At 40.0% G+C, this 18,407-nt stretch overlaps 1 protein-coding gene across 1 annotated transcript; it reads left to right on the forward strand.

Annotated features, from left to right (window-relative positions):
- Positions 1-13,864: 13,864 nt before the first annotated feature.
- LOC133229716 (vomeronasal type-1 receptor 4-like) lies at positions 13,865-16,184 on the forward strand. Its single transcript, XM_061386441.1, has one exon. It carries the CDS (start codon positions 14,489-14,491, stop codon positions 15,440-15,442), a length of 954 nt encoding a protein of 317 aa, XP_061242425.1. The 5' UTR covers positions 13,865-14,488; the 3' UTR covers positions 15,443-16,184.
- The last annotated feature ends 2,223 nt before the right edge of the window (positions 16,185-18,407 follow it).

Consider the following 18,407-nt stretch of genomic DNA (forward strand, 5'->3'; position numbering starts at 1 on the left):
TCTAGTGTCAAGATTATCCCAAAATGCATCTTATGGATGAGGGGCCTTGTGCCATTCTGAGTTTTAAGACATTCCTTTCTTTCATTAACAGACGGTTAGTGACTATATAACATCCAGCTGAAGCCTAGCAGGGGGTATTCTTTCTGCCCCTTTCTGATGCCTATGTCAGAAGCTTTCTGTATCTCCTTTATACTTTAATAAAACTTTATTACACAAAAGCTCTGAGTGATCAAGCCTCGTCTCTGGCCCCGTGTTGAAATCTTATCCTCCAGAGGCCAAAAATCCTGGCGTCTTTGTATTGTTCAACAACAACCTTTCACTATCATGTTTTAGTAGTGTGTTGTTTAGTCTCTGTGTGTTTGTCTCTTTGCAGATTTATATCTGAGGTAAGTCTCTTGCAGGAAACATAGTGAAAGAACTCATTTTTTTAAAAATCCAGTTAGGTGCTGGAACAGAAACCCTGTGGGTCAGGCCCAAGGTGAATCTCGTTCTTCTAAGTGTGTGTTGTTCCTCTCCACACAGTGGGTCCATTTCCCCAGAGTAAGAAGACCTCTGAATCAATTGGGAACCATGGGCAGACAGGGGTCTGATGCTCTGCCTATGTAGGTGCCAATGGCTGTGCTGTCGCAGCCTCAAGTGCAAGTTCCCATTGTCCTTCACAGTTGAAGACTGCTCCCTGTCTTTGCAACCCCCACCCTGTTATGGAGCTGCTCTTTACAGCTTGCAGGAGCTCACGGGGACCCTAAGCATTGGTTGGTAAGTGAGCTGTTGTGGAACAGCTCTGTCCCAGAACCAGGTTGTTCTGTGTCCCTTGGTGAAGTCTTCTCTCTGGTTGTAGGCTCCCTAGATCCAATGCAGCGATATGACATGGATTGAGTTGGGCAGAAGCATTTGCTGTGTTCAGGCTGGGCACATGAGTAGGTGGTAGATGGTCGTGGGAAACTCTGCAGCCACTAGAGCAGACCCCTCTGTCTTGTCTGGGTGGAAAGTCCCTTGTGTCTCTAAAGTTTCCCCATCCTCTGTCACTCCTGCACTGTTGTGAAACTGCTCCTCAGGGTAGGCAGTTCTTTGCATATTTACCTGCAAATTATCCCTGTGTAATGAGCTGTAGTGAAATAGCTGTCATATGATCTCTGGGCTGCTTCTGGGGGGTTGCTTGAATCAACACCAACAGTGGCTGCCACTGCTCCACCCAGGCTCTGCCCTGGCTGTGGGTTATCTCTGTGTCCCTCCGTCAACTCTTCCCTCACAGTGACTGCTCCAGATCCAGTGCCATGTAGGGAGGAGGACTGGTGTGTTCATTCCACTGGGGCTGGAGTGTGTGGTGAGTTGGTTGTGGTAAAACAGCAGCTACTTGAGTAGACCTCTGTCTTCCCTGCCTCATGGACTAGTCAATGTGTGCTCCTCATGAGCATAGTCCTATCTTCCTATAGCTCTTCTTCTCGTCCCAGCGCTTCTCCCACCAGACAGTGTGGCTTGTATCAAACACGCAGGACCCTAGGACTGGGGTACCCAATCTGTGGCTCAGACTACTCACTCACCAACGCATCCATTTCTCTGAGTTGTCAGCCATGGGTACTGCTCCTGGCTCGATTGCTCAAGGATAGACCATATATTGGAACCCAAAACAAATTTCAACACATTTAAGTAGAAATCACATATATCCTATATTCCACTCACAATGGTATGAAATGAAGAAGCCATCTTTGAGAAGAGAACTAGAAAAGTGAGAGAGGAGTTTACAGCAATATGGGCCCACCTAAAGAAAGAAGGAAAATTTCAAATAACATTCTAGCCATACACCTAAAGAAACTAGAAAAGAGAAACAAACAAAACCCAAAGTCAGGAGAATGAAGGAAATGATAAAATTAGTGTGGAAATAAATAAAACAGAGACTAAAAAGACAGTAGAAAAGATCAATCAGGGAGTTCCCTGGTGATCCAGTAGCTAAGTCCACTGGGACTCCATGCTCCCAATCAGGAGGCCTGAGTTTGATCCATGGTCCAGGATCTCGATAGTACATGCGACAGCTAAGACTTTGCATGCCGCAACTAAAGATACCGAGTCCACAACTAAGGCAGAGTGCACCCAGATACATAAATAAATATTTTTTAAAAGGTCAATCAAACTAAGTACTGGTTCTTTGGAAAGGGAAACAAAATTGAGAAACCTTTAATTAGACTCACTTTTAAAAAAGAGAGAGAGAAGGTTCTGATCAATACATTATGAAACAAGAAGAAAAAGAGCAATAATTACTAAGAATACAAATAATTGTGACAATATTGTGAACATCTATCTATGCCAACAAACTTGGACAGACCAGAAGAATAAGGTCCATTTTTAGAATCATACAACCTTCCAAGACTGAATCATGAAATAAAAAACCTGACTAGACTGATCACTCGTCCAGTGCTTGAAATAGTAATAGAAAACTTCCCCAAACAAAAATTCAGGACCAAATGGCTTCCCAAGTGAATTTTACCAAACATTCAAAGAGTTAATACCGATGCTTCCCAAGCACTTCCAAAAAAACTGAAGAGAACGCTTTTTACCTCATTTAATGAGACCAACATCACTCTGATACCAAAAGCACAAAATGGCAATATATATAAAGAAAATTACGGGCCAGAATCTCTCATAAACATAGATGCAAAAACCATCCACAAAATATTAGAAAATTGCATGCAACAATACGTTGAAAGACTCCTATGGACCCACATTCAGCTTGGTAACATCTACTTGTAAGAAGGGTGAGCTGGAAATGAAGGACGTGGCAGAGGACCCATTCATTAATTCCACAATTTGTCATGTTATCATACCTTCCCTGGTAGCTCAGCTGGTAAAGAATCCACCTGCAATGCAGGAAACCCCAGTATAATTCCTGGGTCAGGAAGATCAGCTGGAGAAGGGAGAGGCTACCCACTCCAGTATTCTTGGGCTTCCCTGGTGACTCAGATGATAAAGAATCTGCCTGCAATGCAGGAGACCTGGATTCGATCCCTGGGTTGGGGAGATGCCCTGGAGAAGGGAACGCCTACCCAATCCAGTATTCTTGCCTGGAGAATTCCATGGAGAGAGGAGCCCGGCAGTCTACGGTCCATGGGGGTCTCAAAGAGTTGGCTACGATTGGGTGACTTTCACTTCATTTCATATCTGACATATTCAGTTTTTAAAAATTTATTTTTCTGATATGTTGATTTACAGTATGGTGTTAATGTCTGCTGCAAAGAGTTGGCTACGACTGGGTGACTTCCACTTCACTTCATATCTGACATATTCAGGTTTTAAAAATTTATTTTTCTGATATGTGATGTTGATTTACAGTATGGTGTTAATGTCTGCTGTACTGCAATGTGATTTAGTGATTTTTTTTTCATATTCTTTCCCACCATGGCTTATCACAAGATATTAACTATAGTTCCATGTGCTGTGCAGTAGGACATTGTTCTTGATGCATTCTGTCTTTAATAGTTTTCATCTACTAATCTCAAACTCCCAATCCATCCTTCCCCCACCTTCCCCTTGGGAACCACAATTCTGTTTCTATGTCTGTGAGTCTGTTGTTCTTCATAGATAAGCTCATTTGTGTCATGTTTTCGCTCGCTCAGTTGCTTCAGTCATGTTCAACCCTTCAGACTGCAGCCTAGCAGATTTCTCTGTCCATGAGGATTCTCCAGGGAAGAATACTGGAGTGGGTTGCCATGCACTACTCAGGGAATCTTCCTGACCCAAGTAGTGGATCAGACTTGGATGGAACCCACATCTCTTATGTCTCCTTCATTGGCAGGAGGGTTCTTTACCCCCAGCACCACCTGGGAGGCCCCAGTATTTTAGTTTCCATACATAAATGATATCACGTGGTATTTGTTGCTCTCTTTCTGGCTTACTCCCTGAGTATGATCATCTCTAACTCTATCCATGTTGCTGCAAATGGCATTATTTCATTCTTTTTATGGCTGAGTTGTATTCCATTGCATACATACACCACATAGTATTTAATCAGTCAGGGTTACTTTCTAATTTCAGCTCAGGGGGAAAATATCTTGTTTATTTAAAATACCCTCAAAACTGTTTTAAACGCAGATACAGTAAAAGAGGAAAGCTAAAATTTTAAGGAAACAACACTCAACAGCATTCTACCTCTTCCTTCACAATATCAGTCGTAGGATGTGAACTCACAGGGTCAGGAAGGAGAGGCTGTTTACTGGTGTCCAGTGATGCAGCGGTTGGGGAGTGATGTCAGCTCATCATGTTCAAAGTCCACTGTGTTTTTCAATATTTGCTATACCTCAAAGAAATTCTATGGCTCTCTACTGATATGATGAAAACACATTTATGTGTTCTGGTATTTCTGAAACATACCATTTAAAATGCAGATATATGAGTCTTTAAACCCTTTAAGCTTTACTGTAACCAATTCAACAGTATGTGAACCATGAACTTCCAGACATTCAAGCTGGATTTAGAAAAGGCCGAGGAACCGGAGATCAAATTGCCAACATCCATTGGATCATCGAGAAAGCAAGAGAGTTCCAGAAAAACATCTACTTCTGGTTTATTGACTATGCCAAAACCTTTGACTGTGTGGATCACAACAAACTGTGGAAATTCTTAAAGAATGGGAATACCAGACCACCTGATCTGCCTCCTGAGAAATCCATAGAATGGGAATACCAGACCACCTGACTTGCCTCCTGAGAAATCTGTATGCAGGTCAAGAAGAAACAGTGAGAACTGGACATGGAACCACAGACTGGTTCAAAATCGAGAAAGGTGTATGTCAAGGTTGTTTATTGTCACCCTGCTTGTTCAACTTAAATGCAGTGTACATCATGCAGAATTACAGACTGGATGAAGCACAAGCTGGAATCAAGGTTGCAGGGAGAAATATCAATAACCTCAGATATGCAGATGACACCACCCTTATGGCAGAAAGCGCAAGAGAACTAAAGAGCCTCTTGATGAAAGTGAAAGAGGAGAGTGAAAAAGTTGGCTTAAAGCTCAACATTTAGAAAACGAAGATCATGGCCTCTGGTCTCATCACTTCAGGGCAAATAGATGGGGAAACAATGGAAACAGTGGCTGACTTTATTTTGGGGGGCTCCAAAATCACTGCAGATGGTGACTGCAGCCATGAAATTAAATGATGCTTGCTCCTTGGAAGTAAAGTTATGACCAACCTAGACAGCATATTAAAAAGCAGAGACATTATTTGCCAACAAAGGTCCGTCTAGTCAAGGCTACGTTTTTTCCAGTAGTCATGTATGGATGTGAGAGTTGGACTGTAAAAAAAGCTGAGCACTGCAGAATTGATGCTTTTGAGCTGTGGTGTTGGAGAAGACTCTTGAGACTCCCTTAGATTTCACGGAGATCCAACCAGTCCATCCTATAGGAAATAAGTCCTGAATATTCATTGGAAGGACTGATGCTGGCTGAAACCCCAATATTTTGGCCCATGATGAGAAGAACTGACTCACTTGAAAAGACCATTATGCTGGGAAGGATTGAAAGCAGGAGAAGAAGGGGACAACAGAGGATGAGATGGTTGGATGACATCACCGACTCTATGGACATGAGTTTGAGTAAGCTCCAAGAGTTGGTGATGGACAGGGAAGCTTGCCATGGTGCAATCCATGGGGTCACAAAGAGTCAGACAAAAGATAAGACCACTAAAAATTGTGAGGGCATATCCCCTTATACTAGCTTCTTCCTCGTAAGAAACCATCACAAGAGGTAAAGATTGCTCATAGTGTTGAGAACATATTGGTAATTATATAAATAATAAACAGTTCTCCTCTCATGGATGTGACATCATCTGGGTAGTCATGTTATATTACATGGCAAGTGGATTTTTCAGGTCCATTAAGTTTACTAAAGAGTTGATTCAAGATAGGGAATTTCCCCCAATTATCTGTGGGCCCAATGTAATTAGATCAGTTCAGTTGCTCAGTCACGTCCAACTCTTTGTGACCCCACGACTGCAGCATGCCGGGCTTCCCTGTCCAGCACCAACTGCCAGAGCTTGCTCAAACTCATGCCCATCAGGTCGGTGATGCCATCCAAGCATCTCATCTTGTCCTCTCCTTCTCCTGCCTTCAATCCTTCACAGCATCAGGGTCTTTTCCAATGAGTTCAGTCTTCGCATCAGGTGGCCAAAGTATTGGTGCTTCAGCTTCAGCATCAGTCCTTCCAGTGAATATTCAGGACTGATTTCCATTAGGGCTGACTGCTCTGATCTCTGTGCAGTTCAAGGAATTCTCAAGAGTCTTCTCCAACACCACAGTTCAAAAGCATCAATTCTTCTGTGTTCTGCTTTCTTTATGGTCCAACTCTCACATCCATACCTCACTACAGGAAAAACCATAGCTTTGACTAGATGGACCTTTGTCAGCAAAGTAATGTCTCTGCTTTTTAATATGCTATCTTGTTGATCATAACTTTTCTTCAAAGGATCAAGCATCTTTTAATTTCATGGCTGCATGACCATCTGCAGTGATTTTGGAGCCCAAGGAAATAAATTCTGTCACTGTTTCCATTGTTTCCTCATCTATTGACATGAAGTAGTGGGACCAGATGCCATGATCTTTGTGTTTTGAATCTTGAGTTTTAAGCCAGTTTTTTCACTCTCCTCTTTCACATTCATCCAGAGGTTGTATAGTTCTAGAGTTCTTCACTTTCTGCCATAAGGATGGTGTCATCTGCATATCTGAAGTTATTGACATTTCTCCTGGCAATTGTTTCATCCAGCCTGGCATTTCGCATGATGTACTCTGCATATAAGTTAAGTAAGCAGGGTGAGAATATACAGCCTTGACGTACTCCTTCCCCAATTTGGAGCCAGTCCATGGTTCCATGTCCATTCTAACAGTTGCTTCTAAACTTGCATGCAGATTTCACAGGAGGCCGGTCCAGTGGTCTGGTACTGTCATCTCTTGAAGAATTTTCCACAGTTGATTGTGATCCACACAGTCAAAGGCTTTGTTGTATCCAATAAAGCAGAAGTAGATGTTTTTCTGGAACTCTCTTGCTTTTTTGATGATCCAGCGGATGTTGGTAATTTGATCTCGGGTTCCTCTGCCTTTTCTAAATCCAGCTTGTACATCTGGAAGTTCTTGGTTCACATACTGTTGAAGCGTGGCTTGGAGAATTTTGATCATTACTTTGCTAGCGTGTGAGATGAGTGCAATTGTGTGGTAGTTTGAGCATTCTTTGGCATTGCCTTTCTTTGGGATTGGAATGAAAACGGATCTCTTCCAGTTCTGTGGCCACTGCTGAGTTTTCCAAATTTGCTGGCCTATTAAGTGCAGCACGTTCACAGCATCATCTTTTAGGACTTGAAATAGCTCATCTGGAATTCCATCACCTCCACTAGCTTTGTTCGTCGTGATGCCTCCTAAGGCGTATTTGACTTCAGACTCCAGGATGTCTGGCTCTAGGTGAGTGTGAATGATCACACCATCGTGGTTATCTGGGTCATGAGATTGTTTTGAATAGTCTTCTGTGTCTTCTTGCCACCTCTTCTTAATATCTTCTGCTTCTGTTCGGTCCATACCATTTCTGTCCTTTATTGTACCCATCTCTGCATGAAATGTTCCCTTGGTATCGCCAATTTTCTTGAAGAGATACCTCATCTTCCTCATTTCATTGGTTTCCTCTATGTCTTTGCATGATCACTGAGGCAGGCTTTCTTATCTCTCCTTGCTATTCCTGGAAGTCTGTATTCAGATGGGTGTATCTTTCCTTTTCTCCTTTTCCTTTATCGTCTCTTTTTTTCTCAGCTAATTGTAAGGCGTCCTCAGACAACCATTTTGTCTTTTCGCATTTCTTTTTCTTGGGGGTGGTCTTGAACACTGCCTCCTGTACAATGTCAGCAACCTCTGTCCACAGTTCTTCAGGCACTCTTTCTATCAGATATAATCACTTGAATCTGCTTGTCAGTTTCACTGTATAGTTGTAAGGGATTTGATTGAGATCATACGTGAATGGTCTAGTGGTTTTCCCTACTTTCTTCAATTTCAGTCTGCCTTTGGCAATAAGGAGTTCATGATATGAGCCACAGTCAGCTCCTGGTCTTGTTTTTGCTGACTGTATAGAGCCTCTCCATCTTTGGCTGCAAAGAATATAATCAATCTGATTTTGGTGTTGACCATCTGGTGATGTCCATCTGGTGTAGCATTGTCCCTTGTGGCTTGAAATAGAGTGTTTGCTATGACCAGTGCGTTGTCTTGGCAAAATTCTGTTAGCCTTTGCCCGGCTTCATTTTGTACTCCAAGGCCAAAGTTGCCTGTTACTCCAGGTATCTCTTGATTTCCTCCTTTTGTATTCCAGTCCCCTATGATAAAAAGGACGTCTTTTTTTGGTGTTAGTGCTAGAAGGTCTTGTAGGTCTTCATAGAACCGTTCAACTTCAGCTTCTTCAGCATTGCTGGTTGGGGCATCGACCTGGATTACTGTGATATTGAATGCTTTGCTTTGGAAACGAACAGAGATCATTCTGTCATTTGTGAGATTACAGCCAAATACTGCATTTCGGACTCTTTTGTTAACTATGAGGGTTACTCCATTTCTTCTAAGGGATTCTTGCACATAGTGGTACATATAATGGTCATCTGAATTAAATTCACCCATTCCAGCCCATTTTAGTTCACTGATTCCTAAAATGTCGATGATCACTTCTCCCATCTCCTATTTGACCACTTCCAATGTACCTTGATTCATGGATCCAACATTCCAGGTTCCTATGCAATATTGTTCTTTGCAGCATCGGACTTTACTTCCATCACTGGTCACATTCACAACTGGGCTTTGTTTTTGCTTTGGCTCCTTCTCTTTGTTCTTTCTAGAGTTATTTCTCCACTCCTCTCCAGTAGCTGGACAGCCTCATGTAAATCAGTGAAGTCAAATCACGCTCTCACACCATACACACACACACACAAAACTCAACTAGGCTCCAAGAGTTAAATAGAACATGACACCATAAAGCTGCTAGAAGAGAACATAGGCAAAACTTTCTCCAACATAAATTCCAGGATCACCCTTGGAAGTCCCAGGATCAAAAAGACAGACTCTTACTGTTTGTATTACATTTTAGGCCTGCCTTAATAAAATACAACAGCCTGGGAGGTTTAAACATAGATAGTTTTCACAGTTTTTCACATAGATAGTTTTTCACAGTTCTGGAGGCTAGAAGTACATGATCAAGTTGTCAGTGTGTTTGCTTTTTTGAAGCCTCCTACTTGCATTTCAGATTTTCTTTTAATTTTGCACGGATGCACTGGTTTTTAGTGGCATACTGTTTCATCTCCAAGGATGCTCCTGAATTAAGTACTTGATAAAATCATCAAGCTGTCAGATCTAGGTGCTTTTATTTTGTAACTATTTTCAAATCCTCTCTCTTTTTTCTATTTATTTTTTCTGCACCCAATTCTTATCACAGGGTTCAATAATAATAAAGTATATTTTCCTACAAAATTTCCATAATAATTAGCTTTGGATTATGAAAATGAGTCTAGGTTGATATAAGTTGTGCCAGTGGTTCCTATCATGAGTTCTTTTTTTTTTTTATTCTAATTTTAATTTATTTTTAAACTTTACAATATTGTATTGGTTTTGCCAAATATCAAAATAAATCCATCACAGGTATACATGTGTTCCCCATCCTGAGCCCTCCTCCCTCCTGCCTCCCCATACCATCCCTCTGGGTCGTCCCAGTGCCATCCCCAAGAATCCAGTATCGTGCATCGAACCTGGACTGATGACTCGTTCCATATATGATATTATACGTATTTCAATGCCAATCTCCCAAATCATCCCACCTTCTCTCTCTCCCACAGAGTCCAAAAGACTGTTCTATACATCAGTGTCTCTTTTGCTGTCTCGTATACAGGATAATTGTTACCATCTTTCTAAATTCCATATATATGTGTTAGTATACTGTATTGGTGTTTTTCTTTCTGGCTTATATCACTCTGTATAATAGGCTCCAGTTTCACCCACCTCATTAGAACTGATTCAAATGTATTCATTTTAATGGCTGAGTAATACTCCATTGTGTATATGTACCACAGCTTTCTTATCCATTCATCTGCCGATGGACATCTAGGTTGCTTCCATGTCCTGGCTATTATAAACAGTGCTGCAATGAACATTGGGGTACATGTGTCTCTTTCAATTCTGGTTTCCTCAGTATGTATGCCCAGCAGTGGGATTGCTGGATCATAAGGCAGTTCTATTTCCAGTTTTTTAAGGAATCTCCACACTGTTCCCCATAGTGGCTGTACTAGTTTGCATTCCCACCAACAGTGTAAGAGGGTTCCCTTTTCTACACACCCTCTCCAGCATTTATTGCTTATAGACTTTTGGATCACAGCCATTCTGACTGGTGTGAAATGGTACCTCATAGTGGTTTTGATTTGCATTTCTGATAATGATTGATGTTGAGCATCTTTGCATGTGTTTGTTAGCCACCTGTATGCCTTCTTTGGAGAAATGTCTATTTAGTTCTTTGGCCCATTTTTTGATTGGGTCATTTATTTTTCTGAAATTGAGCTGTAGGAGTTGCTTGTATATTTTTGAGATTAGTTGTTTGTCAGTTGCTTCATTTGCTATTATTTTCTCCCATTCTGAAGGCTGTCTTTTCACCTTGCTTATAGTTTCCTTTGTTGTGCAGAAGCTTTTAAGTTTAATTAGGTCCCATTTGTTTATTTTTGCTTTTATTTCCAGTATTCTGGGAGGTGGGTCATAGAGGATCCTGCTGTGATGTATGTCGGAGAGTGTTTTGCCTATGTTCTCCTCTAGGAGTTTTATAGTTTCTGGTCTTACGTTTAGATCTTTAATCCATTTTGAGTTTATTTTTGTGTATGGTGTTAGAAAGTGGTCTAGTTTCATTCTTTTACAAGTGGTTGACCAGTTCTCTCAGCAGCACTTGTTAAAGAGGTTGTCTTTAATCCATTGTATATTCTTGCCTCCTTTGTCAAAGATAAGGTGTCCATATGTGCGTGGATTTATCTCTGGGCTTTCTATTTTGTTCCATTGATCGATATTTCTGTCTTTGTGTCAGTACCATACTGTCTTGATGACTGTCGCTTTGTAGCAGAGCCTGAAGTCAGGTAGGTTGATTCCTCCAGTTCCATTCTTATTTCTCAAGATCGCTTTGGCTATTCGAGGTTTTTTTATATTTCCATACAAATTGTGAAATTATTTGTTCTAGCTCTGTGAAGAATACCGTTGGTAGCTTGATAGGGATTGCATTGAATCTATAAATTGCTTTGGGTAGTATACTCATTTCCACTATATTGATTCTTCCAACCCATGAACATGGTATATTTCTCCATCTATTAGTGTCCTCTTTGATTTCTTTCACCAGTGTGTTATAGTTTTCTATATATAGGTCTTTAGTTTCTTTAGGTAGATATATTCCTAAGTATTTTATTCTTTCCATTGCAATGGTGAATGGAATTGTTTCCTTAATTTCTCTTTCTGTTTTCTCATTATTTGTGTATAGGAATGCAAGGGATTTGTGTGTGTTGATTTTATATACTGCAACTTTACTATAATCATTGATTAGTTCTAGCAATTTTCTGGTGGAGTCTTTAGGGTTTTCTATGTAGAGGATCATGTCATCTGCAAACAGTGAGAGTTTTACTTCTTCTTTTCCAATTTGGATTCTTTTTATTTCTTTTTCTGCTCTGATTGCTGTGGCCAAAACTTCCAAAACTATGTTGAATAGTAATGGTGAAAGTGGGCACCCTTGTCTTGTTCCTGACTTTAGAGGAAATGCTTTCAATTTTTCACCATTGAGGATAATGTTTGCTGTGGGGTTGTCATATATAGCTTTTATTATGTTGAGATATGTTCCTTCTATTCCTGCTTTCTGGAGAGTTTTTATCATAAATGGATGTTGAATTTTGTCAAAGGCTTTCTCTGCATCTATTGAGATAATCATATGGTTTTTATTTTTCAATTTGTTAATGTGGTGTATTACATTGATTGATTTGCGGATATTGAAGAATCCTTGCATCCCTGGGATAAAGCCTACTTGGTCATGGTGTATGATCTTTTTAATGTGTTGTTGGATTCTGATTGCTAAAATTTTGTTAAGGATTTTTGCATCTCTGTTCATCAGTGATATTGGCCTGTAGTTTTCTTTTTTTGTGGGATCTTTGTCAGGTTTTGGTATTAGGGTGATGGTGGCCTCATAGAATGAGTTTGGAAGTTTACCTTCCTCTGCAATTTTCTAGAAGAGTTTGAGTAGGATAGGCGTTAGCTCTTCTCTAAATTTTTGGTAGAATTCAGCTGTGAAGCCGTCTGGACATGGGCTTTTTTTTGCTGAAAGATTTTTGATTACAGTTTCAATTTCCGTGCTTGTGATGGGTCTGTTAAGATTTTCTATTTTATCCTGGTCCAGCTTTGGAAAGTTGTACTTTTCTAAGAATTTGTCCATTTGTTCCACGTTGTCAATTTTATTGGCATATAATTGTTGATAGTAGTCTCTTATGATCCTTTGTATTTCTGTGTTGTCTGTTGTGATCTCTCCATTTCCATTTCTAATTTTATTGATTTGATTTTTCTCCCTTTGTTTCTTGATAAGTCTGGCTAATGGTTTGTCAATTTTATTTATCCTTTCAAAGAACCAGCTTTTGGCTTTGTTGATTTTTGCTATGGTCTCTTGTTTCTTTTGCATTTATCCTATCATGAGTTCTTGATGATGTTCCTCCTTTTCCTTTTGTCTCTTTGAATATACTTCCCAGGTATTTTGTCTCATCCCATTTCTTTACCAATACTTTCATTGATGGTTCCATTCAATGGTTGAAGGTGAGGAAAGTACTAGTATTAGGGCAGAGATGCTCAGGGAAGTGAGGAATCCAGAAGGACGCAAATGGTTTGTGTCAGTCCCTAATGTGTGTGATTTCAGCATTTCTTCCTCGTGAGACCATCACCTTCAGGGATCATGGAAAAGAAAATACCTTTCACGTAGAGCCAGTTGTCTCTGAAGGGTGCTAACTAGAAACTTGTAATTGTTTCCAGTAATTAACAATTGACAGAAAAGTTTCCAGAAATGTTCTCAGCTCCCAGGCCTGCACTCCCATCACTGCTGCAGGTGAAAGGATAATTGCAGTTTTGACAGGAGGGGAGGGGAGGACAGCGTCTCAAACCCATTTATCAGGATCTGGCTGCCTCCATCCTACACACATACTGGGTATAATGACCATCCCACCAAGCCCTTGTCCTGCCAGCTGGAAGGTATGTTCGTTGTACTTTCGTCTGAGCAGCAGAGTCTGTGAGAGAAAGGCATATCAAGATTCTGGGTAAGTGATCAGATCAGAAACAGACACCAACACCAATTTGTTGACATTCTAACAAATCTAGTATGTCAGTTTATGAAAGACACAAGAATACATGCTTTACAAGTGCTAAATTTTGCCTCTGTGTTTTGTATGTAATGTCAATTGCAAATATTAATTCATTGCTAATTTATTCACTGGGCTCGACAATAACACACTGTTCAGTATATGATTGGACAATAATAATTTTCTTTTGTCTTAAACTGTTTTATCACATGCTAGTGTTTATTCCCTAAGGTTTATTGCCTACATATGATTATTCAAACAGTTCTATAATATATGTTATTTCAGTTCTGTTTCTGTCATAGGAACAAGAGTCTTTCTGTTGCTATCCTCACAGTGAAGCATTCTCGTCTTCATGACATTGCCTTGTCCTGAGGCAGGTTCCTGCTGTATTCTATTGCCAGCAGTGTTTTTCATGTATTAAGATGCTAAGACTTTATTCAGAATACATGGTATCATAGAATAAAGCTTTACAAATAAATGGAATCATGTTATATGAAAATACAAATATATACAAAATACCACAGGTCTACAAACAATAGTTGTGAAATCAAAATCAAATATAGATCTGGTTTATTATATGCTTGCAACTAACTAGCTGTTTGCATGGCTGGTGATCAGTGCACTCTTTTTTTGTCTTTGTCCGTGCATCAAAGTTCGTGGAATCTTCGATCCTGGACCAGGGATTGAACCTGGACCCTCTGTGGTGGAAGGCAGAGTCTTAATCATTTAAGCACCTGGGAAGTTCCTTGAACCACTGTTTTGAGTAGACAAATGGGGTTCAGTCCTCACTGTGCATTAAGAAGCAGATTTGACAAATACTTAACCTGTCTGGGTATAGGTTACACTCCTCTGTATAACTAAGGTCCCTTCAGTTCCTGCCTAATAAATTTGTGAAGAAGAAGTGATCACATGAGTATCTCCAGTGATTAACTTTACATATTAGTTCTCTTTAAATGTTATACATGGAACCCTTTAAAGGCTGCTGGGAACAGAAAACACAAGAAGCAAATATTTCCAAGTGGGAACTATTGTTAAGTGGAGAATATTGGATTACAGTTGACACTATGCATGTAGCCCATGCCTCATATTCCCACGCAGGACATTCTAACTCACAAGTACCAGTGACTGTGAACTGAGAGGATGGCTGGCAGCTTTTTCATAATAGGCATGATCATCTTAACACAGACTGTGGTTGGAATCCTGGGGAATTTCTCACTCCTTTGCAGTTATATCGTCCTTCACATCATGGGTTACAGGTTAAGGTCCACAGATTTGATCCTTAAGCACCTGATTGTGGCCAACTCCTTGGTCCTCCTCTGTAAAGGGGTCCCCGAGACAATGTCAATCTTTGGGTGGAAGCAGATCCGCAGTGATTTTGGCTGCAAACTTCTCTTCTTTCTACACAGAATGGGGAGGGGAGTGTCCATTGGCAGCATCTGCCTCTTGAGTGTCTTTCAGATGATCACAATCAGTCCCTGGAACTCCAGGTGGGCAGCGCTGAAAGTAATAGCTCCCAAGTACACCGTTCCCTCTATTTTCCTGTGTTGGATCCTCCAAATGCCGGTAAATGTCATTTTTCCCATCTATATAACTGGCAAATGGAGTCACAATAACATCACAGAGGAAAGAGATTATGGCTGCTGTTCTAGTACTCATACTGACCAGAAGAATATAAAAACCAGAGACGCCTTGTATGCAGCATTGCTGTCATCCCCTGATGTTTTATGTTTGGGGCTCACGCTCTGGGCCGGTGGCTCCATGGTTCTCATTCTCTACCGACATAAGCAGCAGGTCCAGCACATTCGTAGGACTGATGCCTCCTCCAGGTCCTCCCCTGAGTCCAGGGCTACTAAAACCATCCTTCTCCTGGGGGGCACCTTTGTCTGCTTTTATACTCTTTCCTCCATCTTTCAAGTTCTTCTGGCTCTTTTTGTTCAGCCCAGCTGGTTGTTTGTGAACATGACTATAATCATAGCAGCATGCTTCCCAAGTGTCAGCCCCTTTCTGCTCATAAGCCGTGACTCCAGTGTACAAAGGCTCTACTTTGCCTGGGAAAGAAATGCAAAGTCCTCTACTATTATGAGAAAAGTGTGAATTTTATTTATTCTATAATGAGCCACTGCCAGCTCATTTATTCACCCTCAGAATCCTAATTTAAAATTTGAATTTCAAGATAATATACAGGACATGCCAAATGTCTTCTTCAATATAAAGACCAATTGAAATATATTGTCATGAAATATGAATACCTCATAAAAAATCATATCATTGAAGTTTCCTTGTAGAAAAGGAGTTCAGAAATTTATGCAATAAACAAGTCTTGAAATGATATGCATATTATAAAGTGTTCAAATGTGTTACTTTCAGTCTAACAGAACGAATTTCCCACAAATGAAGTAGGTGTGGAATTATAGATAAAAGTATACATGAAAACGGATCAGTGTGTACAGTAGTCAGAAATAAAATGGAAGAAATTAATGTCCTCACAGAGTAAAGAATACCCTGGTTACTACGCGAAGGTAAAATCAGGTAAGAATTTGGGAGCCAGTTACAAGTTTATAGTTCACATTGTTAAGAGAGATGGCAGTATTTATTAGAAAGAGTCTTGCAGGGAGATTAGCGCATTTAAATATTTTCATGTAGAAATGAGCAGTTTGAAGTGAAGTACAATACAAAACACACCGAAAGAAAAATATATTTCAGCAGACATAAAAAACTGAAATATATTTGACATATAACATTGTGTGAATTTTAAGTGTAAGATGTGATAATTTGTTACACATAAATATTGTAATGTGACTGCCATTACAACCACATATCACAATGCATAACTTTTCTTTTACGTCAAATTTTTCCTTGAATTATAGTTGATTTACAGTATTATAGTAATGGCAGAGGTACAACATTGTGGTTCAGTGTATAGGTTATACTTGTTTAAAGTTATTATGAACTATTGGCTATATTCCCTGTGCTGTAAAGTATGTCCTTGTAGTTTATTTATTTTCTACATAGTAATGTGTACTTCTAAATCTTTACTCTGTCTTGCCCCTTCCCACTTTCTCTCTCCACTGGTAAGCACTAGTTTATTCTCTATATGTGAGTCTTTTTCTATATCATTATTTTCATCCATTTGTACTAGCTTTAGATTCCATATGTCAAGGGATAATATACAGTATTTAACTTTGTCTGACTTAATTCACTAAACAGAATGATTTCCAGGTCCATCTATGGTAGAAGCAGCGAAATTTTATTCTTAAAGGGTGAGGAATATTCCATTGTGTGTGTGTACTGAATTCATTAGTTTTCTGGTGGAGACATTAGGGTTTTCTATAGAAAGTATCATTTCTCTATAGTAGTGACAGTTTTACTTCTCTTAGGCATTGGATGTCTCTTATTACTTTTTTGTCCAAATACCGTTAAACCAGAGTGGCAAGAGTGAGCATCCTTGTCTTGGTCCTGATTTTAGAGGAAAAAGCTTTCAGATATCCACCTCTGTGGGTTTGATTTGTTACGTGGAGATGTATTTTCTCTATGCTCATTTTTCTGAGAGTATTTACCATGAATGGATGTTAGATTTTGTCAATGCTTTTTCTAAGTCTATTGACACAATCTTGTGTTTATCTTCCTTTTTTTAATGTTGTGTATCACGTGGATTGACTTATGGATTTTTAACCATCCTTGCATCTCTGGAACAATGCTACGTGGTAATCATTTATGATATCTTTAATAGATTGTTGAATTCTGTCTGCTAATATTTTGTTGAAAATTTTTTTCAACCATATTCATCAAGAAAATGATCTGTAATTTTCTGTAGTGTCTCTTTATAGTACTGATATCAATGTAAAGTTAGCCTGATATAATAAATTTAAGAGTGTTCTCCTCCTCTTTAATTTTTGTAATAGTTTAAGAAGGGTAGATTTTATTTTTAAAAATGCTTCATAGGATCACATGTGATACCCTCAGGCCCTGGACATTGTTTTCTGGGAGGTTTTTGATTCAGTTCAGTTCAGTTCACTCTCTCAGTCGTGTCCGACTTTTGCGACCCCATGAACCGCAGTACACCAGGCCTCCCTGTCCATCACCAACTCCTGGAGTTTACCCAAACTCATGTCCATTGAGTCGATGATGCCATCCAACCATCTCATCCTCTGTCGTCCCCTTCTCCTCTCGCCTTCAATCTTTTCCAGCATCAGGGTCTTTTCAAATGAGTCAGCTCTTCACAGAAGGTGGCCAATATTGGAGTTTCAGCTTCAACATCAGTCCTTCCAAATAATATTAAGGACCGATTTCCTTTAGGAAGGACTGGTTGGATCTCCTTGCAGTCCAAGGGACTCTCAAGAGTCTTCTCCAACACCACAGTTCAAAAGCATCAATTCTTCAGCGCTCAGCTTTCTTTATAGTCCAACGCTCACATCCATATGTGCCTACTGGAAAAACCATAGCCTTGACTAGACAGACCTTTGTGGACAAAGTCATGTCTCTGCTTTTCAATATGCTATCTAGGTTGGTCATAACTTTCCTTCTAAGGAGTAAGTGTCTTTTAATTTCATGGCTGTAATCACCATCTGCAGTGATTTTGGAGCCCCCCCCCCAAAATAAAGTCAGCCACTGTTTCTACTGTTTCCCCATCTATTTGCCATGAAGTGGTGGGACTGGATGCCATGATCTTAGTTTTCTGAATGTTGAGCTGTAAGCTAACTTTTTCACTCTCCTCTTTCACTTTCATCAAGAGGCTTTTTAGTTCCTCTTCACTTTCTGCCATAAGGGTCTTTTCATCTGCATATCTGAGGTTATTGATATTTCTCCCAGAAATCTTGATTCCAGCTTGTGCTTCCTCCAGCCCCGCATTTCTCATGATGTACTCTGCATATAAGTTAAATAAGCAGAGTGACAATATACAGCCTTGACGTAGTCCTTTTCCTATTTGGAACCAGTCTGTTGTTCCATGTCCAGTTCTAACTGTTGCTTCCTGACCTGCATATAGGTTTCTCAAGAGGCAGGTCAGGTGGTCTGGTATTCCCACCTCTTTCAGAATTTTTCACAGTTTATTGTGATCCAC

This window comes from Bos javanicus, chromosome 18, assembly GCF_032452875.1.
Source record: "Bos javanicus breed banteng chromosome 18, ARS-OSU_banteng_1.0, whole genome shotgun sequence".
Lineage (NCBI taxonomy): Eukaryota > Metazoa > Chordata > Mammalia > Artiodactyla > Bovidae > Bos > Bos javanicus.